This window comes from Carassius carassius, chromosome 50 (assembly GCF_963082965.1).
Source record: "Carassius carassius chromosome 50, fCarCar2.1, whole genome shotgun sequence".
Lineage (NCBI taxonomy): Eukaryota > Metazoa > Chordata > Actinopteri > Cypriniformes > Cyprinidae > Carassius > Carassius carassius.
Window position 1 is genome coordinate 11,032,848 of NC_081804.1, and position 26,504 is coordinate 11,059,351.

The window sequence follows — 26,504 nt, forward strand, 5'->3', positions numbered from 1 at the left end:
AAATAATTTATTGTCTGATATTTCTCACACTACTTTATTTTGCCTGATCAGTATTTTTCATATTTGCTCATGCTTTTGGTTTTACCATTTAGTATGATTGGGATACTATTGTAGTTTCTATTAACATTTTGATTAAATTTTTTCCATTTTAATTTAGTTTTTAAGTTTTTTGTAATTTTGTTGTGTTTTTGTAAAATTTGTTACTTTTTAAAAAGCCGAATAGGATAAATAATGTATAAGATCATTCATTTTTACAATTTTTTACTAAATCTTTTTTTATTTTTGTACATCAGGTAAAAACTTTAAATTATTTTAAGAAACTTAAAAAAAATTATTTTAGTGCTGTCAAATGATTAATCGCGATAAATCACATCCAAAATAAGTTTTTGTTTGCATAGGCGACTCTTTTTTTTTGGAAAAAAAGGAGCGTTGCTAAGTCACCACGAGAATCACCCAAATAGCCCCTCATGTTGAGGGAAGCGATGCTTGAGGTGTATAAACAAATACACACTGGCTGAATGGAGCCCAAGGAACCAAGGTCTAATCATCTCAAGAAAGGGAACGAAGCGGAGCGCGTAACCCTTATCGTACAAGATTTCAGAAAGTTTGCAGAGTCTTGCGTGCAAACTTACCACCTGTGGATTTTTAGAAAGTGCGCAAAGTGTTCACGTGCACACTGACCACCATGTGGTTTTGAGAAAGTACACAAAGCTTAGCGTGTGTATTTAAAGGTTCCTAAGCATCGCAGAGGCGCTGAATCTCACGGGAGAGGCAAGCTCAATTTTACATATGTGTGTTCTGTGTATATTATGTATATATAAAGACACACAAACAGAATATATTTTGAAAATAATTACATGCATTTTCATGTCTATGGGCTATCTATATTCATATAATTTATATTATAAATAAATATATTTAATATGTTAAAATTACATTTTTCTGAAATGTATACATGCGTGTGTGTATGTATATACACCTAATAAATATACACAGAAAACACACAAATATTATGCAAACAAAAACTTTTATTTTGAATGCGATTAATCGCGTTTAATTATTTGACAGCACTAGTTTAGTTTTAGTTTTTGCTAACTCTGATAACCCAATGTTTACTTTATGAAATGTAATACAGCCCCCTGCTGGTGAGAACAACTATTTTGGAAACATGCTTGTTGCAGCCAGTCCACGCGCGCACGGTCAGTGCGCATGCGCAGTCACACGCCAGTCTCGTGTTAGCAGTAGCAGCCAGCAGGTCGGCTATCCTTCAGTCCCAGCTGCGCTTGAGCCCGGTGAGCCGCATTATGTTCAGAGCCGCCCTTCGACTCTCAGTCTCCGGTGCTCGGAGTTTAACAAGGACACGGCCACAAAATACAGGTAAATGCAGAATTTCCATAAATTATGAAACCGCTAATAAGAAAAACGACAGTAAGAGGCAGAGTTAACGGAAACACCTTGAAATTAGCTTAGCACGTAAGCTAACCAAAGCCGCACCGGTGCCTTGCGAGAAAGGTTTTACCTTTCAGAAGTTATCACACGCAAGTCAAAATTTAGATAACAGCATTTCCATATGACAGTCGCGTTTCCCCAGTCATTTATGAAGTCCTGTAAGTTAGATGTTTTATCACAGTGTCCTTGTAATGACCCGCAAGAGTGAGCTTCGGCCCAGCGCGAGGAGGAAACGCTAAAGTTACACTCAAACTGAAAGCATCTCAGATTGACACTTTTTTTCTGTCAGATTGACATTTCATTGAAACAGTTAGTCTGTTGTGTATATACGTGGGTTTTGACCGCTCTTCAAACAGCCTGTGTGGTTTACATTAACAATTCTGTCGCAGTTTTGTTATACGCTAAATGACTACGTGCGACGCAAGGTTGCTTGAATGAAGAATGCGCTTACATTCCTGTTCCGTGAATATAAAGCGTCGCTGTAGCTAATGCTATCAGCCAGAATGTTTTCAATGACAGTGCACTGACCTCTATGATAACCCACACCTTGTATGCAAATGTAGTGTCATATGTCTGTACTTCACTTTATGAACGTACAAACGTCTAGTTTGCATGTTTTGAATTACACGTCTCGTTTTGGAGATATCAGTTGAACATTTTTGTCTGACCTTCTTTAGCAGATAGATAAGCATTAGCCCAAATCATACTGTTCAAAAGGACCATGTACCAGTCAAACATAGGTCATCTAACAAGAGCACTGGACCAGTTCCAACTGGAATAAGGCCTGTATTCAAAATGTCACTGACTGCACTATTAAGTGTTTTTCACTATCAATGAAACATGAAATGATTTTGGATTAGATTTATGGCCCTTTAATGCTTCCAGTACTTCCCGGAAGTACTTTGGCTGTGATCATGTTATTATTGTCTGTATGTCCTTTTCTAAGGCTGATAAAGTGAGTAATTTTTGCTTATGATTGTCTCTGGTATATGTCTTCCACAGCTTCAGTAGCTGCTCGTTCTTATTCACATGGCAAACAGGAGACAGATGAAGAGTTTGATGCCCGCTGGGTCACTTACTTCAATAAGCCAGACATTGATGCTTGGGAGCTGAGGAAAGGTGGGTGACGAAAGCACTTTGACCTTATTGAATCCGCAGCTGTGCATTCGACTGTTCAGTTTGTAAAATGAGAATTTACTAAATTATTGAAATGAATGTATTTTAGTGGCCATATGTTTTGTTTAAGATCCCTCTTGAATCTGAATGTTGCTTTTTAAGATTGCTATATTTCTGAAAGTGAATTCAGTAGCAAGCTATAGTGCATTATCTTCACTGAAGTGTTTTGTTTGTTTTGCCAATTTTTTACCCCCTAAAGATCAGTATACAAACTTAATTATATAAATTGTTTTATTATATATACTTTAACGCTTTACATTTAAAATCATTCATTTATATATTACTTGCACCATTAGACAGAACAGGTTTCCACCAATAACAGTAGTCTTTCTGTTTGTTTTTAATGTCTGCTAACCTGTAAAGCTGGTTTAGTTTGATCCGTTAGTATCACTTCTTCAAAAATGTATGAAAAAATCTTTGAAACAAGGAAGTATGTTTTCGGTTATAAGCTCAAACTGACTGTAGAGTAAATACATGTCCACCTTTGTTTTGCTTCAGGAATGAACACTTTGATCGGTTATGACTTGGTACCTGAGCCAAAGATCCTGGAGGCAGCTCTGAGGGCCTGTCGGAGGCTAAATGATTTGGCCAGTGCCATCCGCATCCTCGAGGCAGTCAAGGTCAGTAAAACTCTCTGGATAATAGCAGAATACAACATGGTGACATGAATTGTCTTGAAGCTGTATTATTTAACATAATTTTTAATTTTTAGGACAAATCTGGCCCACACAAAGAGATCTACCCCTATGTTCTCCAAGAGCTGCTGCCTACCCTCAGTGAGCTCGGTATCCCTACACCTGAAGAGCTTGGCATTGACAAAGCATAGATGTCTGCGATTGTGGTGAGTATAACAGCATGCAGTTCAACCTCTAAGCAACTGCAAGATGTGTTTCCTTACTTGATTTAACATGTGCATCTTTACTTCTTACTTACAGAGTCTTCCAGGAGACTGCTGCTCTCGTCTGGACTGAGTAGACCACTGTACTTGAAGTCTTTGCCTCATGTCATGGTGTCTGTGTTATATTTAATTGGCCTTCATTATGTTCTTTTGCTTGTAAAATATGTGGACATAATAAAGGGAGATCTATCTTTACTCAATCTTGTGGTTTTCTCTGATGCCTCGGGCTTTGCTTCAGACTTGTATTAACCTATTTAGTTTTGTTAGGGTTATAATGAATCACCACAGAAAAATCTATCATATTTCCGCATGGAAAACTATTTCTGTTTAATGCATTAAGAATTTAGTTAATTTTATTTGGAATTTAATAACAATAAAAAACCGTTACATGTGAATGTGCGAAAGTTCCGTTTATTTAACTATATGTGAACAGAAAAATAACCATTTACGCTACAAACCTGGGGGTTTATGATTAGGTTACTACGACAATTAATTTAATATGAAATTTAGCAGCGTAACAGACCTTGATGGTAAACAGTTCTTGTTTTTTTGCCTGAAACCAGGCATAATTATTTAGTAAACGTCATAGCCCTTTTGAACCAGTAGAGGGCGCATCAGGAATGCGTTCAACCTAAACCATATCAAAAAAGTTAAATAATTAAAACATTTAAAGTTTTTGTGTATGCACTATGAATAAAAAAAAGTTAGGTTTAAAACGTGTTTTTTCCCCTCATCGTACGATTAATTTTCGTCCTTCTATAGAATATAAAAATTATATATATATATATATATATATATATATACACACACACATGCAAGTGTATGTTAACTCCTATCGGTTTTTGTGCTATACATATTTTACTTAGCTGTTTGCAAAAGGGAAACGTAGGGACGTAGTAACTTGTTGCACGAGCCAGTGGGGCGGGATCTAAATGTGCGCTAATGTGCGGGGGGAGGTTGGCTCCGGCTGGAGGAGGAAAAGTCGAGGGGACTCTGGGAGTCCCTCAGCTCGCAGTTCGGGAGGTGAGGTCAGGCGTTACCCCTTTGGCTGGCCCCCGTGTCGAGTGTTTTTTTCTCCCCTCTGCAAACACCGAAAGGTTTATTACCGTTCTGCCGGAGGGGATATTACCCGTTCGGGTGGATGAACACGGACTCGGTGCGCTGAACAAAACACGCACGGTGGTTTATCTAGGAAAAGAGTGATGGTGGACAATTCCAGTAGCAGTAAAGCGCAAGTGGTGAGTTCCGTCCTGCTGGCACAGAGCCCTATTGAATGTATTGATAACCTACTGTAATATTTAATCAGCAGTCATCGAGTGTATAAAATATTGCATGTACATTTAAGATTTTTTAAATAAACCCAATGAGTCAGTATTTATAATTACTTTCGTGTGAATGATCAAGATATTATATGTAACGATAATCCACATTGTACACGTCATGATTTCAAGATTTTTTTTTTCTGATGATGCAACTTGAGCTGATTATTAGTTGTTAAAGTTCGCGTGCTGCCTGATTCGAAAAGTCAAAAACATCTCCGTTTGTTTCCGTCAGAACGTGATACTTTGTTGCGTCGTGTGTGCGTTCTCTTTTTTTTAATAGCTTAATTGTTTTTGGAAGAGCGCCATACTTTTGGGCAGCCATGATTCGACTGTGAATTGACCGTCTTCTGTTATTGCGCTCATTTATCAGACTGTGCTTTAATTAGTTATGAAGTAACAGCATAAATCGACTGGATTTGGCTTAATATTAATTATTTAACAAAATGTAAAGCAACACGCCGTTTTGGCCGGACATCCGGTCCTTCTATCACGACTGGTCTTCTCTATGGGGGGGTCAAAGGTAGGTTGGCCTTCTGGTGAACAGGCGAGCCGCGGAATGCGATGTTAATCTTTTATGGGACATGTAAATACTGTTAATGCAAATTAAAAATTCTTGCGAAATTAATTCTAATTCCACCCAGTCATGTCCGTTGTGATGATTTGCTTACACTTAACGTATTTGTTTTTGATTTAAATTAAACAAATTTGACTTTCCATGTTCTTATTTGTTTACGCGTATTTATGTTCTATTTGTATCTGATTCGAATTGAGTTTGAATTTCTCGACCACGTCGTTTGATTATTTGACATTGCGTCGATCATTCGAACTCTAATGCCTTTAAGTAAATGCTGTTGGTTTGTATTAAAATGATTAAAGTGGCTCAAAAACAGTGTGATGGTTTGTTTACACATTAGTTGTTGTGTTGCGTGAACGTTTAAAAAAACGTAACTTTTGAAATTTAGATTTTCAAATGTTTATGTATATTTTTACCCGTAATGAAAATTCGGTGACAAATTTTCCACCTTCAAATTGTTTCAAACCTGTATGATTTCATTTATTCTGTTTAACATTACATATTATATTTTAAAGAATGTGCGTTACTAAAGAGTTGCTTGTCCCCGTCGACTTCTATAGTATGAGGGAAATTGTCTGGTTACTCACATTTTTCCAAATTCAGCAGAGGAAAGTAATTAATACAGGTTCTGAACAACTTAAGTAAATGATGACACAATTATTATTATTATTAATTTTTTTGAGAGGTGAAGTAGCCCTTTAAACGTTGATCATATTGAACTGTTGTTTTAGTATAGTATGTCATACTTTCTTCATCTTAAAAAAATTTTTTTTAAGTGGAATGAATGATATTAGCTTAAAAAAAAATATATATATATATATATATATATATATATATTTACAGAATTAATTAACTTATTTCCCTCTATCCACAATCCAGCCCAGCTTGTCTCAGGACAGCGGTCTGGCTGGTGCATTTTCCCAGGTAGCTTTTGGAGGTGCGGCTGGAGTCAAACTGGAGGCGGTTATGGAGCAGCTCCAGAGACAACAACAAGCTAAACTAGAGATGGAGCGCAAGGAGAGACACCTCAGGGAAGCTCATATTTTGTATGCCCAGCAGCTGGCTGCACAGCAAGCGATCATGGCCTCCAGAGCTCAGGGCACCCCATTAAACCCTGATTTCTACAAGAACTCCAGAGACAGAGCGCTGAAAGCTGTCCAGGGGCCTCAAACTGCCAGGGGGCCCATGAAAACTGTCTCTGACCAAGTACACGAGGAAGACGCCGCTGATGAGATGGACAGAGGACGAGGGTCCGAAGGGGACGAATACGACGACGATGAGATGATGGATGGGGAAGACGGTAGCGAAGAAGAGGAAAGTGAAGGCTTGGAGTTCCTCAGGAAGCAAAGTCTTGCGCTCCAGCAAGCGTCTGTCGGAGTTCCTCCGTATACGTTCCCTGTCTATGCCGCATCGCCATCCGCTGCTAAAAAACGTCCCCTGTCGCCAACCACTAAGGTGAAAGACGAGCCTGAAGACTCCCTTCCTGACCAACAATCGTTCAGCACACCAAACGGACTGGCTGATTGGAGCCTCGATGACTCATTCAAACAGGTTTGTATCTATATTTCTTTGACTTGTCATTAATCTCAAGCAGTTTCAGTATGTCAGGCATTCGCAGGCTTTGTGTTTACTCTCACTGTATCACCAATGACCTACTAAAGCAGTATAACAGCATATTATCATTCATCTCTGCATGATTTGAGGAGTACCAGATCATGAGATCAATTGTAGAGAGTCTTTACATGTTCATAAACCCTGGAACCACTAAAACAGACTCATCTCGGCTTACTGAAGTGCTATCGGCTCTGAATAGGACATCTAATCCAGTTTTCTCGAGCGCAACAGGAATACGTGTTCTCCCTACAGTGTACAAAAGAATTGGCTTGGATTTCTACCTCTTTAATGAGAGGGAAGTGTTTAGTGAATGAGCTTTAGAGTCACTTCATACAGCACTGTTGAGTGTAATTTTAGTCTAGAGATTTTCACAAAATATGTCCAGATCACTCCAAAATAAGGAAAAGTTACCTGTTTTTACAACTATTCAAGATTTCTGAGATTTTGACATTATTTACTTAAATTAAGCTCTATTCCCCATTAATCCTCATTATCATAATGCAAAAAGATTTCTTGTTTTTGCATTTTCATTACCTTAACGTAAAAACGCTATTATATTATTAAAGTAAATGTTCATAAATGATTGTAGTATTTGTTATACTGCCTTATACTATGCTGATTTCAGTCTAGATTAAAAAAAAATGAAATTATGGTAATGAGAATCATAATTAAAACAATGGAAATAAAATGTCAAAAGCCTCAATGAGAATTTGGGGTAAAATGTGCTTAGTTGTCTTAAATAATTACTAATAAAATAAAAAAAATTATTAATATTTTTTGTGGTGTGTTTTCGTATTTTCATTTCCATAATGTAAAAAAAAGTTATATAATTATAAATATTGATAGTGTGTTATGCTGCCTATATATATATATATATATATATATATATATATATATATATATATATATATATATATATATATATATATATATATATATATATATATACAGTACAGACCAAAAGTTTGGAAACATTACTATTTTTAATGTTTTTGAAAAGTTTCTTCTGCTCATCAAGCCTGCATTTATTTGATCAAAAATACAGAAAAAACAGTAATATTGTGAAATATTATTACAACTTAAAATAATAGTTTTCTATTTGAATATACTTTAAAAAATATATATATTCCTTTGATGCAAAGCTGAATTTTCAGCATCATTACTCCAGCCTTCAGTGTCACATGTAACATCCAGTCTATCACATGATCATTTAGAAATCATTCTAATATTCTGATTTATTATGAGTGTTGGAAACAGTTCTGCTGTCTAATATATTTGATGAATAAAAGGTTAAAAAGAACTGCATTTATTAAAAAAAAAAAAATTCTAATAATATATATTCTAATAATATATTTTTTTTACTATCACTTTTTATCAATTTAACACATCCTTGCTAAATAAAAGTATTGATTTAATTTAAAAAGAAGAAAGAAAAAAAAATTACTGACCAGTAGTGTATATTGTTATTACAAAATATTTATATTTTAAAAACATAGCTTTTTTTTTTTTTACTTTTTATTCATCGAAGTGTTCTAAAAAAAGTATCACATGTTCTGAAAAAATATTAAGCAGCAGAACTGTTTCCAACTTTGATAATGAATCATCATATTAGAATGATTTCTAAAGGATCATGTGATAATGATCCTAAAAATTCAGCTTTGCATCACATAAATAAATGATAATTTAAAGTATAATAAATGTAAAAACAATTCTTTTAAATTGTAATAATATATCACAATATTACTTTTTTTCTGTATTTTTGATCAAATAAATGCAGGCTTGATGAGCAGAAGAAACCTCTTTCAGAAACATTAAAAATAATAATGATATATATATATGCTAAGACATCTAATACAATTTGTTTTATTTTTTGAGCACAAGAGGAATTTGCGTTCTTCCAAATGTGTACAAAAGACTTTGGGCCTCTGTTTATTTTGTTGTTTTTTTTCTTCTCATTGCGTTCTACTTCTTTTTAAAGCTATTGTCCTCATCTTCCCTTATTGTCAATAGTCTCCTGCTGTGAGCCAAGCTGTACCCTCAGACATGGTCCTACAACTCCATCAGTTAATTTCTCAGTTTGTTCATCCCTAGTCTTTAGGGAATTCTGTCCTGACATAAGTCTTTTGTTCCTGGATATCCCTGAAGTGTGGCGTTCTGGCAGGCGGCCCAACAGGAGTGTGCTTTCATTCTCTCTTTCTTCTGCCATCTCACTTTCCTCTGTCATTCCCCCTACTGCTGGTGTTTCTTAAAAAGCTCTTGGCAGTGTGCTGTAATGCTGTCTTGGCCTGTGACCAGAGAGGCATGCTGTCAAGTTGCAATACAAGAGGCATAATGTTTCAGGCGCATGCTGTTGGAGAGCTGCCCTGACAGTTCACACGTGGAGATTTCCCACAGTTGAAATAGGCGAAACTAGACAACTGTGCGTGGGACTCTTTAAAAAAGCATTTTTAAAAGGATTGTTAATCCAATATTAAAATTCTGCCATCATTTACTCACCCTCAGGTTGTTCCAAACCTGTATGAACACATAAAAAGATATTTTGAGATGTTTTTTTTTTTGCTTTTTGTGTCCATACAATCAAAGTCAATGGGATCCAAAGTTGGACATTGGACATTTGTCAAAGGATCATTTTATGTTTCACAAGGGATAAGAAAGCCAGGATTCAGGATTGGAACTACACGAGACTACTACTTCATTCTCATGTTTAAGTGAAGTAGTTTTCATAAACACCATTTTGTCCTTTTAAAACGCTTGCGTCAATCACAATAGGATGAAGCCGTCTTTCAGAAGTCCGTCTCAGTGGGTTTAATGTGAAGAGAGACTTTTCCCTGCAGTGCTGTCATCCATTTTAGTGGCCTCAGAACTGAGCTCTTTGTTTGCTCAGCTGCGTTTGAGTGATCGATCAATCAGGGAAAAATGGATTGCTCTAATTTCATATGCACACTATTATGGCTTCCTTCAGCCCTTGATATTTGCATGCTTTCAATCAAAATCCATTTACCCTACCTGCATTGAATAATACAACATATATAACACACATATATATATATATAACCCTCAAAGTGCCATTTAGCAGTGCATCCATTTTCTTACGAGTTTCTTTGATATTCTGACTGTGTTTTTTCGCAAAACATTCAACACGGTTTCATTGACGGTTACTGACATCAAACACATTCAAAGCGTTTTTATTTGCGGTAGATCAGTAGCAACAAGCACAAGTTGGTAAAAGTATGGTGGTGATGTTTGGGAAGGTTGTGTGTTGACCGGCAGGTCTGTGATGTTTTCATTACACCCATGTCATAATATATGTATTTCTAGAGGGTAATGGTCAGAGGGCTTATATACTGCTTTTCAAATATAGGCTTGTCCACGTGTATAGGAAACAATAGGAGATTCAGTGCTGACGGTTGGACTTACCTCATTACTAAGAGGGAAGAGTTTAGTGAATGAGCTTTATAGAGTCACTTCATGGTGAGTGTATTTTTTTTGGGGGGGGGGGTGAATTTCACAACAACCAAATAGAATAGAAAATTGGAAATTGCTTTAAAAACATAGCCTGTTTGTACAAGTTTTTAGATAGTAAAACCTTTTAGTTAAAAGCAATAATAATTTAGATAACCAGGTTCATTGCATGGAACTGAAGTCATTTTTTATTAAATTAATACACTATAGTTACTTAAATGATTCTGATTCACTTTATTTCTTTAGATTTTTTAGTATTTTTGGTTGATTTTTAATGCACAAAAAGCAAAAACAGATTTCTTTTATAAGCAAGTTTATACAGCTTGAGGGGCTTCAATCCCACTCCCACCCTCTTTTTTTTTTGGTCCCACCAGTCTTTATTTCTGTCCTTTAGTATTTAATGATGCTCTCTGTGGTAACAGTATCAGATTGCAGAGTGCGGGGGGGGGGGGGGGGGGGGGGGGGGTGATTGCACTGACTGCACAAAAGAGAACAGATGCCACAAATGGCATTTTTAAATGAGGGTTGGGGGTTGTCTTTTTGGAGCTTTTCACGCTTAAATGGATAAGCCTCAGTCAATCAGTAAACACCTTTGGTAAAAGCACAGTAGTCAGGTGTAAAGTTGGAACCAATGTTTACTCGTAATCTTAGCGAACGGAGGAATTAATTGGCAGTTTGCAGATAAAGGAAGTTTGTGGCATGCAGTTTTGTTTAGAATCTCCAAGGGGAAGGACTTTCAGGTATTTCAGGGAGACCTATGGATGGAGATGTTTGGTTTGGGGATGTTATGATCATTATTTCTACTTCCTGTGTTTGAAAAGTTGAGCTTTGTGTTGTTGCTGATTTGCTTTTCGCTTTTACTAGCGTTGAATTCAGTAAATCATCTCCCAAGTCAATGAGGAGGTCAAATGGCCGCCATTAAACTTTTGATTGAACACATGGCCAGTCCAGATAGCTTGGCGCCCTTTAAACTTAGCGTATTTAGCGGTAGCTGACACAATGCCCTTTTTAGGGAGCTCAGCATGGTAATCTATAGGGTGATTAATGGAGTTTTAATCAGGCTCAGTTGACGTTGAGGCATGCATGTGCCTTGAGTTACAACCTCCCATTTGGTTATTATGATGACCATATCAAAGGCATCGGGTCAATAGAAACAGCCCCGCTACTTTGATTCTGCATTTGTCAGGAGAAATATATGGCGGCAATTAGCAAAATCTTTAAACCAAGTACCTGTTTATTATTTTAGGGGCCAAATATTCATTCCAAGTCTTACTTTGAAGCCTCTGGTTGCATTTCTGCCACAAACTTTAAAAATAAATGTTCTTATTTTTCGGCATCGATTGATTCATAGAGAATCTTTAACATCCATACATTAGTAAAAATAAAGTTTCCAAAAATGTGTTTTCATAGCGATGCCATAGAAGAACCATTTTTGGTTCCCTAAAGTAACCTTTCAGTGAACAGTTCTTTTCTTAGTGGGAAGGACGTTTTATTAATCTAAAGAACCTTTTTCCACTATAAAGAGCCTTTTGTGCAGTGGAAAGATTCCTTGGGTCTTAAAGGTTCTTCATGGAACCATTTAAGCCTATAAAGAACTTTTATTTTTAATAGTGTACAATCTTTCCATTGTGGAAAAAGTTCTTTATAGTGGAAAAAGGTTATTTATGTGTTTAAAATGTTCACACTAAGAAAAGGTTATTTGGAGAATCAAAAATTGTTTTTCTATGGCTGTGAAAACCTTTATTTTTAGGAGAGTTTCTAACATGGATTGGGTTATATTGTCGTCTTCGCGGTTATGGCAAACGTGATGTGTACGAATAAACATAAAGACAAAAGTGCTTTAGATTGCACACTCTTGATGTTCTCCCTTCTCCCAAAAGTACTTGTTTCTAAACGATCAACAGGAAATTTGTCCTTGGGTTCAGGGACAGTCTTGTCGAACTCTTGCATTATTTAACTGTCAGCGTCACCTTGACAACATTTCACCCCCCACGCCAACAATACAACCCAGCCCATAGCAATCAATTCTTATTATATCAGGGATTGCTGTCGCAGTGGAATGATTTTCCATATAAATTATCAATGACCCGATGGCCTCACACTTGTATGTTTGCTTCAAATGTTAGCACGACATCTGGTGCGCGTTATTAGCATGGCGTAGCTTGTTTCTCTTGCATATTACGGGAATTAATGCGCTCTCGAGGTCTGTCAGTCTTTATCTGGTAGCTTTGACAGTGCTCGTTGGTCTATCTTGATGGTGAAGTTTCAGTCGGACAGCCCTCATGGGTCCTGTGATGATGTGATCACTGGCGTCAGCTCGAAGTGTAGCCCATCTGTGTGATAGATCAGCGCCGATTCAATTAGCAGTGGTCTTTTCTCTTAAGAGCATCATCTCCGCAGGCTGATTCCAAGATAAAACATTGTTTATTAGAATTGCGAGCTGTCAGATGGATGTTTTATAGCCTTGTTTTGGTGCCATTTCACCCTTCACGTTTTCAGCACAGTGTGAACTATCTGGTCGAGTGGTAACTCTAACCCTTGAATAGGAGGCTTTTGATAGTAAAAATCTTTAAAGGCCAGAGGCAAGAATGTGAGGTTGGTGAGGGGCTGGCGTCTGCGTCTAGTTTATCCAGCCCCACCCATAGGAAACATTCCAAGTGGAATTAGAGTTTCTTTTCTTCAAATGGTGAGAATTCCCATTAGGGGTCTGTGCATAAAGGGAGAATAGAGGGAGTGTCTTTGTTACAGCCATCCTATGATTTGTGACCAATTCTAGTCCATTTCACCGAATGTAACAGAAGCAAGTAATGGAGAGGGGAATGGTAATCAACCAGAAGAGTATATGGGGAAGGGCGGGGTGTTTTCTTATTTGTCTGTCCATTTCCTTTCCCTCTTAACAAGTATAGAATGTTTGTCCCCAACCCCCCTCAAAACCTGTCCCGACTCGCTGGAGATGTTTGCAGCCATCGTTTTACCAAAAGCAGCTTAGGGCTTTATCATCACACAGTATCTATTTATCAGTGTCACTAGAATGTGGAATTTCAAGCACTCCTAGGAAGAAATCAAGTGCTTAAAAAATGCATTCTTACACATAACCCAGCAGGGTTGAAAGTAAAGTTATTGCATCATCAATAAAAACATGTTTATTTTGGCTTAAAGTACATTTTGTATTATGAATAATCTAGTTATTTTTTATATATATTATTATTTTTTTTTTATTATTATTATCTGTTGTTATCTGTTTTATGATTATTACTTGTGCGTATCCAAAAATTATTTTGGGTTGGCAAGGTATTATAAACAGGACATCATCATCAGGAATATCATCATGCTCTGCATCCTGTAAGGGCCCAGATTTCATTCTTGAGGGATTATTGGTGTTTTAAAATTCTTAAATTTTAGAAGAAAAGCCGCCCAGGACAGGGGATCTTTTGGGATCTGCCCTCCTTCAGTTTCTTCCTTCCCAAACTTTCCAATACTGAGATAGGGCCATGGTGGACTGAGACGTTCACACCTGTGTGTATTTGTTTGAAAGACTATCTGTTTTCACATGTAGCACCCAGTCAGGACAAAGATAATGGATGTGAACTCTGCCTCAGGCATTTGCAGGATGTTTAAGGATTTGGGCAAGCGGTTACAGGCCCTGGCTTTGAGCCTTTTGTCTCTCTTTCAGCTCTTCTTAACTATTTGCCATTTGTATTGTTCAAAGGGCCATAACAACCAATACTGCCTAATAAAGCTACTGTTGTTTTTTTTTTTTTTTTTTTTTTTTTTTATAACCAGCCTCCTTTTGTAGGAAACTTTACTTCTTCTCTGTTGTACAGGTTGCACATTTTTACAGACTTTTTCCCAGAGTGGAGTTCCCACATCATCTTATTGTGGGATACTGGACTGCCACACACCTTCAAATATCACTTAGTGTTGTGCGGCATACAACCATGAATTGCTCTTAATGGATCCATTACAAATTCCCAGGGATAAAAGTCCCCGATCTACTCCCACCCCCACCTCTCAAGCCTCGATTGCTCCTGGCACAGCAAGGAGCCGAATGAGTGAAACTGTGACTTTTGACAGTGGAGACCCAATTATTTGATTTGGATTAAAGATCTAGGCCATCCCCCATAGTGCTGTTTAGAGCAGCTGCAGCGTTGTTGAAAATCGAATGAGTGTGTGGCGCTTGGACAAGTTCTCTTGTTCTAGTCAGAGAAAGTTCCATTGATCTATTTATGTATGTCTTTATGTGATATGGTTATTGTAAAATAGTGATTGGCGGAATGGCAAAAATCTTATATTCCTATATTACAGTAGTTGTATGTAGTCGTTTTTTGCTGAGAACTGCCTGTACCTTTTTCTGTACCTCTATCTTTTCTGTTTGATTGTTTGTTTGTTTTATTCATTTATTTTTATTTAGAACTTTGTTGTATTCTTTTTAAAATGTATTTCTCAGATTTTAATTTTTTTTTTTTTTGAGAACTTTCCTCTATCTTTTTTTTTTATTGTTTTGGGTATTTCTTTGATTTTGTTTTTTAAAGTCTTTTTTTGTATTTGCCTTTTTTATGTCTTGTTTTTTGTTTTTGTTTTGATATTGGTTTGATATATATATATATATATATATATATATATATATATATATATATATGCAACTTGAGTGTATCTGTCTTTTTTTATCATTTATTTCTTCTTTTTATTCTGTTTTCCTCTGTCTTCAGTTCATTTGTATGATTTGGTGTTTTGTAATGTTACTTAGTGACTGTAAATGACCTATATTTATGTTAAATGCATGTGACGCATCAAAATGAAATTGCTCCCAACAAAGCTATAATCAACAAAGCTATCTAGTGAAAGTGTACCATTTGAAGACTGTCATTTTATATTTTTGTGTCCTTATATATTTGCACTACAGATTTACAGTATAGCAGAATCTTTACATAGTAATACCGCCCAACCCTGTTGTAAAAGAATGCTTTAAGAAGAAATCAAGTGCCTCATGGTTAGTACTGATGACACAACTGTCCCACACAGCATGATCTCTAACTTATCAAAATGCAGTTACCACCCATTCCTATCAGCATGCTGGTATATTTGCATTAACACCCAAAGAGGTCTGCTTGATAGGGGAGGTTACTGTTTCATCTCAGTTGAACAATTCTATCTAGGTGTTGATAGCACTTTGGGAAGCCCACCCTGTTATAGCATTACTGCCTGTTGATTTAATGTCTCTGGTTTCTCAATGATAGATTTATATTCACATTAGAAGATCTCTGTTTGCGACCTTTTGTTAGGATATCATGTATCTAGTAAACTCATGCCGTGGTTTCCACCCGTACTGATGTTTTTCACTAAAATAATATTTTTAGTGAGCTACACTTAAAAATACAGGTTCTTTATTGGTGTCAATGGTTCTGTGAAGAACCTTCAACATCTGTGGAACACTTTCTTCACACAAAAGGTTCTTTATACTGGAAAAAGGTTCTTTAGAGTGTTCTTTAAACTAAGAAAAAAATATTTTAAAAACTGTTTACTCCGAGGTTCTTTGAGGATCTAAAATAGTACTTCTGTGGCATCACTTAAAAAAAAGAAAACTTTTGCAACATTCAGATGTGACAAACGCTGTACAATGTCATTTGTTTGTTCCTTCAATCCAAGTAATTATTTGCCATGGTCAGCTAGGGTGGTGGTTTCTGTCGAATTAATATGGGGGAAGGGGCTTTCATTTCCTTTGGGTGACCCAGATGGTCATCTGCTTCTTCTCAGCTAATTTGGCTACTGGCCAATCAGTTCTCCCTTAATATGATTAGTAAGGCTAAAGCCTGACCTGTAAGCCTGATAACAGCTTGCACAGTTCTTGTCAGTGTCTTCGATGCAGGATAATGTTTTGCATTCGGATCACGTGTTGACGCCATTTGGCTTGACGTGTGCACCGGGCGAAATCCGTAGAAGTCAGAGATTTCTCGTAATCCTTTTAAAATGGAATTCAATACACGGGTGCTTGTTGTTTTCCGATTCCCTCAAGGTTATACAGTAGATGGTCATTCACTTGACACATCACAATGCCACACAGCATGGATGGCCAGCGTAGTTGATTCCCTGCCGGGTCCCTGCTCCCGGGCCCAGCTGTTGTGTGTTTGCTGTAAATGTGAAGAGGGCCTGGCAGTAGAGCGCGCTCTTACCCAGCTGTGATTCACTTAGCATATTAAAGAGTGGGGCGGTGGATGAATCCTGTAAACTGCTTTATTGCCACTCTGCCTTTTCCTTTCAGACTTTGTGTAAATGAATACTGGAGCCACAGTGGATAACTTGTAATCAAGCACAGGGCATGTGCACAGGGGGACTATTAGATTTTATAACTGTTTTGTGGTCTGGGCCTCTGGGTAACAAAGGAGACGCAGTGCTAAAGCTGATTGCCTTCAAGCAAATGAGCTCAAAACATGTATCTGTAACATGGGTTATTGGCTGATATTACAGATTTTACATGTATCACTCCATATTAGATGTGTGCCAGCTTATATTAGATATTTCTCAATTCTTATTTCTTCTTTTTTTAACTTTAGATTACTTTTGTTATCATCTAACTCTGTTATTCTTTAAAATCACTGATAGAGATTACATTTAACAGCGACATTAACACTGTTAATTGTAATATTTAGTATATGTATTTTTTTATTTGTACCCATTCTGTCCACTGTAATCCAGTTTTTAGCTCCATACCCCTTCTTGTTCACACAAGACCGACCCTTGGAGTTCAAAGGTTAGTGTCAAGGAACGCCATGCAGACAGGAGCCTGTTTGTGCATCTTGACTCCCGACACCCAATAACTCACTTTCTGTCTGTTCAAACAGTGGCCCGCAATGTCTCCCTCTCCTGTCACATTGTTTTGCTAATTGTTTTTCTCTCTTTTCCTGTAGAATGGAAATTCAAGTTGGAACGAGGATGGCGAGGGTGGGAGAAGCCGAGCAGAGGCCTCTAGAGACTTTGCCAAGGTAAACATTGTTTCTAAGCAATGGTCATTTAGTCATTGCACATTTTGTCAGTGGCACACAAACCCAGTTTTGCTTAATTATTTAACTTTACAGTAGCATGTAGTGAAAACACTTGTTATAGATTGGGGCTGTAGGTTTTTCATCACAATTAATGTGTGTATTCAGTCCTTATTTAAAGAAAGAAAATGAAGTATACACTTATTAGGCTCTAACATTCTTGTCTGACACATTAGAGAACATTTACACTAATGTTCCAATGTTCAGGGTCTGTAAGGGGTGTTTTTTATGTATTTGTCTCTTTGTTAACCACGGCTGCATTTGTTTGGAAAAAAAATACAGTAAAAACAGTAATATTGTGAATTTATTATTATAATTATTACAATTATTTATAAAATTTTCTTTCTATTGTAATATATTTTACAATGTACTTTATTCCTTTGAATTCTCAGCATCTTTACTGCATTCTTCAGAGTCGTATGATCCTTCAGAAATAATTTTAATATGATGATTTGCTGTTTAGAAAAACATTTCTGATAATTATCAATGCTGAAAATAGTTTTGCTTAATATTTTTGTAGAAAACAGTACATATTTTTAGTTTTTTTTTTATTAGATATTTAATTTATCTAGAGTTTCAAATAAAAATTGAATTATCCATTAACAAATTAACAGTATTATATACTTATTTAATCAAGTATTGTACATTTAACAAATTGACAGCCCTTATTTGATGTTAAATTACGTATTTTGAGCAAACAAGAGCTTTTGTTCAACCTTAAGAACTGTAGCTTTATGTCTACAAAGAAATTGACATGAAGTTTCCAAAAGGATTTTACAAAGATTAACTAAATAATTGTTCACAATTTTTTTTTCTTTCAGCTTTACGAACTGGACAATGACCCAAACCGGAAGGAGTTTCTCGACGACCTCTTTGCATACATGCAGAAGCGAGGTAGGGCGGGCTCTATTAATCCTATTTCAAACATGAATTTCCTCCCAAAGGGACCTACATCTTGTCTTTATAGGACAAGTATCTGTAGGAATAATTGATTCCACTGTAGCGTCACTCTTTGGTGATGACCGATTTAATCGGGGCACATACACCTAGCGTGGAGACTGCCCCCTTAAGGAGGGCATACACCTTGTGATTTTTGCTGTCGTACGAGCTTGCAGGCAATTTATTTATTTTTTTGTCTTGGGAGCAAATTGCAGATGCACGCATAGTCGCAGCTCATACCGTGTGAGGAAAAAAAAAATGTCAAAAAATGAGGAGGCTGTAGGTTTAAATTCGTGGCGTATGTTTTTTCAATTCAATTCAAGTTTATTTGTATAGCGCTTTTTACAATACAAATCGTTACAAAGCAACTTTACAGAAAATTATGTTTCTACAATATGTAGTAGTAGCTAGTAGTTTGTGCACGTTTGACAGGATTTTAGAAAAAATAAAAAATAATAATAATAATACAAGACGTAGTCAGCTAGACGATGAACTATCAATATTATTAATTAATAGTAATTATATGATGCAGTCACACATGTAGCAATAATTGTTAGTTCTGTTTGTTGATTCAAGGTTAGGATCATCTGGGGTCCTCTGAGGGTCAGCATCATTTCTTCTCAGGTGTTCTGGATCCAGACTGGAGCTTGTGTAAATCCTAGTTACGGCAAAACATAGAAACAAAATAGAGACATCATTAGCATAGCTGCTGATCCAACAAAGTAAAATTAGTTTAACCCAAGCTAAAGAATAAAAATGCAGATGCAACTACACTCACAATTTAAGAGATACATTATTCGAATGCTTGGCGAAAGAGATGCGTTTTTAATCTAGATTTAAACAGAGAGAGTGTGTCTGAACCCCGAACATTATCAGGAAGGCTATTCCAGAGTTTGGGAGCCAAATGTGAAAAAGCTCTACCTCCTTTAGTGGACTTTGCTATCCTAGGAACTACCAAAAGTCCAGCGTTTTGTGACCTTAGGGTGCGTGATGGGTTGTAGCGTGGTAGAAGGCTAGTTAGGTGCGCAGGAGCTAAACCATTTAGGGCCTTATAGGTAAGTAATGATAATTTGTAACTGATACGGAACTTAATAGGTAGCCAGTGCAGAGACTGTAAAATTGGGGTAATATGATCATATTTTCTTGACCTCGTAAGGACTCTAGCTGCTGCATTTTGGACTACCTGTAGCTTGTTTATTGATGAAGCAGGACAACCACCTAGAAGTGCATTACAATAGTCCAGTCTAGAGGTCATAAATGCATGAACTAGCTTTTCTGCATCAGAAACAGATAACATGTTTCGTAGCTTGGCAATGTTTCTAAGATGGAAGAATGCAGTTTTTGTAACATTGGAAATATGATTTTCAAAAGACAATTTGCTGTCCAATATAACACCCAGATTTCTGACTGTAGAGGAATTAACAGTACATCCTTCTAGTTGCAGATTGTAATCTACAAGATTCTGTGTGGTGTTTTTTGGTCCAATAATTAATATCTCTGTCTTATCCGAATTTAATTGGAGAAAATTATTTGTCATCCAATCTTTTACATTTTTAACACACTCTGTTAGCTTAGATAATTGGGAAGTTTCATCTGGTCTCGTTGAGATATATAGCTGAGTATCATCAGCATAACAGTGGAAGCTAATTCCGTATTTTCTAATAATATTACCAAGGGGCAACATGTATATTGAAAATAGAAGGGGACCTAGGACGGATCCTTGTGGCACTCCATATTTTACTGATGATAAATGAGATGACACCCCATTTAAATAAACAAAATGGTAGCGATCGGACAGGTAGGATCTAAACCATCTTAGAGCCTGCCCTTGAATACCTGTATAGTTTTGTAATCGATCTATGAGTATGTCATGATCTATGGTGTCGAACGCTGCACTAAGATCAAGTAAGACTAGAAATGAGATGCAGCCTTGATCTGACGCAAGGAGCAGGTCATTTGTAATTTTAACAAGTGCAGTTTCTGTGCTATGGTGGGGCCTAAAACCTGAAATTCTTCATACAGATCATTTTTATTCAGGAAGGTGCTCAATTGAGCAGACACAACTTTTTCTAAAATTTTAGACATAAATGGAAGATTTGAAATAGGCCTATAATTTGCCAGTACACTAGGATCTAGTTTTGGTTTCTTAATAAGAGGCTTGATAACCGCCAGCTTGAATGGTTTTGGCACGTGACCTAAAGATAACGACGAGTTAATGATATTGAGAAGCGGTTCTTCGGCTACAGGTAACAACTCTTTCAGTAATTTAGTGGGTACAGGATCTAATAAACATGTTGTTGGTTTAGATACAGTGATAAGTTTATTTAGCTCTTCCTGTCCTATATTTGTAAAGCACTGCAGTTTATCTTTGGGTGCGATGGATGAAACTGAAGTGTTAGACGCTGTAGAATCTACATTCGCTATTGTATTTCTAATGTTATCTATTTTATCAGTGAAGAAATTCATAAAGTCATTACTATTTAACGTTGGTGGAATATTTGAATCAGGTGGCGTCTGATCATTTGTTAATTTAGCCACTGTGCTAAATAAAAACCTTGGATTGTTTTGGTTATTTTCAATGAGTTTGTGGATATGCTCTGCCCTAGCAGTTTTTAGAGCCTGTCTATAGCTGGACATACTGTTTTTCTAAAAACTTCCAAGTTAGTTTTTCTCCATTTGCGTTCAAGACTACGAGTTACTTTCTTGAGAGAGTGAGTATTACTGTTATACCATGGCACAGTACGTTTTTCTCTAACCTTTTTCAACTTGATGGGGGCAACAGCTTCTAATGTATTAGAGAAAATAGTGCCCATGTTGTCAGTAATTTCGTCTAATTCATGTGTATTTTCAAATAGCAGTTGAGATAGATCAGGCAGGTTATTTGCGAATCTGTCTTTGGTGGCTGGAACAATAGTTCTGCCCAGACGGTAACGCTGAGACATATAGTTAATATCAGTTATACGCAGCATGCACGATACAAGGAAATGAATGGTCTGTAATATCATCACTTTGGGGTACAACATCTATAGCAGTAAGATCGATTCCATGCGATATAATTAGATCTAGTGTATGATTAAAACGATGAGTGGGCCCGGTGACATTTTGCTTGACTCCAAAGGAGTTTATTAGGTCAGTAAACGCAAGTCCTAATGTATCATTAATGTGCGGTTGAACGAGACGATTTGGCATTCTTTCTGAAGCTAACCTATCAGAAGATGACAAAACCACATATTATGCATATGAATATTCTATATAGTAATTATTGTTAAATTATACAGCTCTATTTTTTATTTGTTATTCCGAATTGTGGCAAATTTGCAGTTTAGCTTTATGAATGAATATACCCGTAGTATTTCTGGCAAAACTAGCAGAAATTTATAAATCAGCTACTTGCCTAAGAGAGTTGTTTATGAAGAACAGAAAGTCCATGCTTTTCTCTGCTTTTCAACCATTCTCTTTGCCATGTCCTTTGTCTTTGTTTCTTTTTTTGGAACGACACAAGCGTTTTATATATATATAAAACACAATTAAGGTATGGTGTACATATACAATTAAAAGCATCTGCTGTAGAAACAATAATACAGGTCAAATGTTTCAGAGGAATAATCTCCCTAATGATTGAATGCCAGTCTTTGATGGAGGGAGGCTTATCACTGATCCATGACATCAGTAGATTCTTCCTGGCATCAAAAGTCTTTCAAATTTATTAGAGCCTACAGGAACAACCCAGAAGAAGTGACCAAGGATCTAGCTCCAGATCCAAACCAAAGATTTAATTGAGCCACAGCTCTGGATCTATGAGCCTGAATCATGTCACAGTTCCATATGCAGTGAATATAATCTCCTATATTAGACTTACACTTAGGGCAGAGCGGCGAATGAGTTGCATTATATTTATGTCTTAAATGTTTCGTTAAATGTATTCTACGCAAAATTCTAAGCTGAATGGTTCTTGCCGTTACAAACTGAGAGCCTTTTAGCTTGGAGCAAGACTGTCTCCCATTCCTCTTCTGGAATAACCACCCCCATATCTCTTTCCCAAGTCAGTCTTCGATATCAAGTGCTAACTGCACCATAGAAGCATAGAGCTTTATAGAAAAAGGTAATCAGCTTGTATGGAGGAGGGTTCAGAAGGATTTCCTCAATAACTGAGAAAGAGTATTTAGAGGTAAGTGTAGAACTCTAAATATGTAATCTCTAATTTGCAAAAATCTAAAGAAGTGCTGTCCAGGTAGATTATAGCTTGAAACTAAGCTATCGAAAGACACTAAAGATCCTTCCTCAAACAAGTCAACAATCCTACATATACCAAGAACAGGCCATAATTTAGGAATCCATGTTTTTATGAATGGCGCGAAACGTAATTTTACGTCACGTCAGAGCGTTGCGTTTACGTCAGAGTTTGTAAAATCGTAGTAAATTCGTGTCGTGTGGGAATACCTCCGTACGATTTCCGGATAAACTCAATCGTGACCTGTGAGAGGGCTCATGACGTTCCGACCTTCAGAATCGCACCGTGCCTTAGTTAAGTGGAGTCATATGTCCCCGGTCTCAGATTAGCATACTGTGACAGAAAGATGGGTCTGACGCCGTCATCCGACTAAGCTCTAAGCGACACAGCTTGATGGGGCTATTAACCCCATACCACAGATTTAAACTCAACCAGATGGAGAGCTGTTTGTGTTGGTCTACCATCAAACCCCTCGTACCTCGTACTAGTGTGCGTAAGTGGGGTTGTCAGCTGAGACTTCATCATGGGCGGGGGATGGGGAATAGTGTGATCTTACCAAATGTCCATCACGGAGGTCCTCTTATCCATGATTAATGATGTTTTTTTGACTGATGGAGTCTGTGAAAATGACTTCTGTGGATGACGGTTGGGTGTTATTCAAGTCCTGAAAGTGTTTCAGCGTGTGTCTCGACTCGTCTGGGATGAGTAGCTGGTTTTGTATAGACTGCGACCAGTTTCCAATCAGCAACTTTGAAAGGCAACCAGACATTTCTTTTGTTGATTCGGTTGTCTGGTGTTGGTCTGAATGGTCTGTGGTGTCATGTTATCAGTGACTAGCTCACTAGCATCTCTCGTTCTGCTTCTGTTTCATTCTAGTAGTCGACCAATATAGATGTTTTAATGGCAGATGTCAATTCTAATGTCTTAGAGAGCAGGGTGGACAATATAAAACCAATATATACCGCACAATTTAGTTTGAAGAAAAAAATACCAGTAAATAAGTTGCAAGAAAATTGTAAAAAAAAAATCTTATTTTATTTAGTTAATGAATTAGAGAATTATTTGAGAAAATAAAACCGTATCAATGAATAACGTAATCAAATCTGTGAAATAAACATAAATGTATTATTTGAGACAGCAACTTTTTGTTTTTTTGTTTAACATTTTGTCTAATAAATTATTAAACCAAGCTGTTAAACAAAAAATAATGAAAATGGAAAATGGGAGCTTGTGTCAAAATAAAAGTTCTGGTACACTAAAAACAGCATAAAATATGGTGCCTCAATTTGCTTTGGATACATTTCTTGGTGTTTGATGTCCAAAATAAGTTTGGTTGCCTTTAAATCGCATGTTTAAAGTAATATTCCAGGTTACAAGTAGGGCTGTGCAAAAAATGCGCATCTCTTCAGTAAAGCCGCTCCTGTGATTTTAGTAGTAAATCGCCTGTGTATGCTTTCAGATGGAGCAGCATTTACTACACAGAGCTGTAGTTCACTGACAAGCTACACAAAATGTTTCAAAATCACAGTCGATTCATTGCCAATTATGAACACGATTTTCTGAAGCTTGTCAGTGGACTATGGTTTGTGTAGTAAATGCTGCTCAATCTGAATCAGGGTTGCACAACAAAACAACAAAACCTACTCTTTGCTTTTCAAAACTAGCCCAATTGCGTTTCAGGGGAGTACTCCGTTAAAAATTGCATTCTGGGGGGTAAAATACGCATTTTTCTGAGGGGTTCCTTCAGGAAAATTCACATTCCAGGGGCTAAAAATCACATTATTGGGGGTGCTTCAACCCGCGGACCTGAAAAACAACGCGCAGCAACGGTGTTAAAGTAACCCAGTTCTGCGGGAAAACCGTGGACTTGACAACACTGATTTGAAAACACGTGCTGGTGATTTACTACTAATAACAGGAGCAGCTTTACTGATGAGATGTGCATGAAAATCACATTTGATTTTTTGAACAGCCCTATAGTTATAAGTAAAGCACTTATTTATATATATATATATATATATATATATATATATATACACAAGCGTTGATCTTTCTAAATTTACACACACCTATAAAAGTCGGCCTCTGCCCTGTGTATTGTCCACATCAGAGCCCTTGAAACTTGATAAGATGGGAGGAGGACAGGAGCAGTGGCTGCAGGGGAGTTTTGTGAGGGGATGTTCGGTGTGTGTTTGTGTGTGTGTGTGTTGATTGGGGGCTGCGAGGGGGCCGTCTTGCTCAGGGCCTGGGGGATCAGATACAGGGTGGCTGAGGTGGATTAAGGGGCCCCTGTCCCTCTTCTGAAAATTAATGAGACCATAAAAATCAGGGCCCCACCTTTGATATTAGAAGAATAAAAGAAAGTAGAAAAGCAAAGACAATGGAGTGACTGCTGAACAGCAGCGGGATGGGGATTGCATGGATGAGAGGAAATGATGACAAAATGAGCAGAGAAAGAGAGGGGCCGTATTAAATTATAGGAATGCAGAAAACCAGCTAGTAAAGTTTACACCAACACAGTTTTAAAACTGAGAATATAGGTCAGAGCTGACTAAGTTTTGATGCACTTGTTTATACAACAATGTAAGAACGTTGTAGATGCTCTGGATTTACATAAAGGTAATCGATAAAACCATGGTGAAATAATTACTGTACAGCCAAAACATGAATTATTTAGGCAATGGGCCGGCAGTATAAATAAAGATGTCATCATAATCATCATAAAAATAACAAATAAAACTAGTAAGACAAGTAATGGTTCATTAGACGAACAAAATGTTTTTTGTGTATCTGCTTTTTTTGAATGTGACCCATCCAAACAAATCTTACAGCCAAAGATATTTGTTTACTAAGTAGACTATCACTATTATTTTCAGTGAATCATATTGGTCCATATTGGATATATATCTTGTAATATTGCACAAATATCAGAATTAATATAATGTTTTTATACTGTATGTTGTAGTATAGAATTTTGGTAGCATTTATTTCTAGTTTTTAATTATGTAGACTAGAGTAAAAAGTATATTATATAAGTATATTATATTATATATTTTTTTTATCATAACATGACAGCCTTGATGCTAACATGGCATTTAAAATATAAGAACAAACAAATTCATTTTTTTGTGTGCAATGATGCAAGAAGGTACTTATTTTATACAGTATTTACACAAATATGTATGAGAATGTCACAGTTGTCCAATCAGAACCAAGTATTCTAAATACTAATGTAATAGTCTCATAAATGTATCTATTTACCACTTATGTTGAACACACTTCCTTTGTTAAATTATTTAACTGGCCCATTTGAATGTTTTGTAGCTTCTCATTGGTAACAAAGAACATTTTAGAATTATGACTAAGAGCATTTGTCGTCCAGTTTAATTTATTGTCGACATAGCAAACAGCTGCTGGGTCTGTTATAGTTAGCAGGGAGGAGGTTATACGTGAGCACGGCCTTTATTGTGTGACTTCATATTAAGTGTGGCATGTCCTGTTTGGAGCATTTGTCTCGTCACTCCTGAGGCTTGTTAGTCTCCTCAAGCTTGTTTATGACATCCTGGGTTTGAAATGGGCTGCTTCTTTCCCACCCGAGTGCCTCCGTTCTTTTGTAACCACAGACTACAGATTTATTTAGGAGAGTCAGAAAGATCCCCCAAAAACTCTTTCCTTATCCCTCTCTCTTTGCGTCAATGTTCACGGCCCCCCAGAGGAACAGTCTTGCACTGAGCCCTCGATCCGTTAGTTTGTTAGTTTCCTGTTTTCAAGGATGTTGTGGGTGAACGTTTTGGTGAATCCC

The 26,504-nt window shown here is 36.8% G+C and overlaps 2 protein-coding genes and 1 long non-coding RNA gene across 3 annotated transcripts in view; 2 read left to right on the forward strand and 1 right to left on the reverse strand.

Annotated features, from left to right (window-relative positions):
- Positions 1-1,234: 1,234 nt before the first annotated feature.
- On the forward strand, positions 1,235-3,718 carry LOC132133502 (cytochrome c oxidase subunit 5A, mitochondrial-like). Its single transcript, XM_059546356.1, has 5 exons — positions 1,235-1,377; positions 2,452-2,568; positions 3,124-3,245; positions 3,338-3,466; positions 3,563-3,718. The coding sequence occupies exons 1-4, from the start codon at positions 1,305-1,307 to the stop codon at positions 3,449-3,451; spliced, it is 426 nt and encodes a 141-aa protein (XP_059402339.1). The 5' UTR covers positions 1,235-1,304; the 3' UTR covers positions 3,452-3,466; positions 3,563-3,718.
- Positions 3,719-4,466: 748 nt separating this feature from the next.
- The window catches only part of LOC132133501 (AT-rich interactive domain-containing protein 3B-like), a 31,460-nt gene continuing 9,422 nt past the window's right edge, over positions 4,467-26,504 (forward strand). The window contains exons 1-4 of the mRNA XM_059546355.1: positions 4,467-4,761; positions 6,299-6,970; positions 17,401-17,475; positions 18,354-18,426. Coding sequence (XP_059402338.1) covers positions 4,726-4,761; positions 6,299-6,970; positions 17,401-17,475; positions 18,354-18,426 — 856 coding nt within the window. The 5' untranslated portion in view covers positions 4,467-4,725. The remainder of the gene's footprint in view (positions 4,762-6,298; positions 6,971-17,400; positions 17,476-18,353; positions 18,427-26,504) is intronic.
- On the reverse strand, positions 6,762-14,624 carry LOC132133504 (uncharacterized). The gene is made up of 2 exons (XR_009429161.1): positions 14,335-14,624; positions 6,762-6,992 (listed from the first exon to the last, which is right to left on the reverse strand). It is a non-coding gene; the product is annotated as an uncharacterized LOC132133504 (long non-coding RNA).

Bases quoted from the DNA above. Each gene is read 5' to 3' on its own strand.
- LOC132133502 (XM_059546356.1), top strand. From the start codon at position 1,305: ATGTTCAGAGCCGCCCTTCGACTCTCAGTCTCCGGTGCTCGGAGTTTA. The intron at 1,378-2,451 runs GTAAATGCAGAA...TGTCTTCCACAG, and splicing joins GACACGGCCACAAAATACAG to CTTCAGTAGCTGCTCGTTCT. The intron at 3,246-3,337 runs GTCAGTAAAACT...TTTAATTTTTAG, and splicing joins GCATCCTCGAGGCAGTCAAG to GACAAATCTGGCCCACACAA.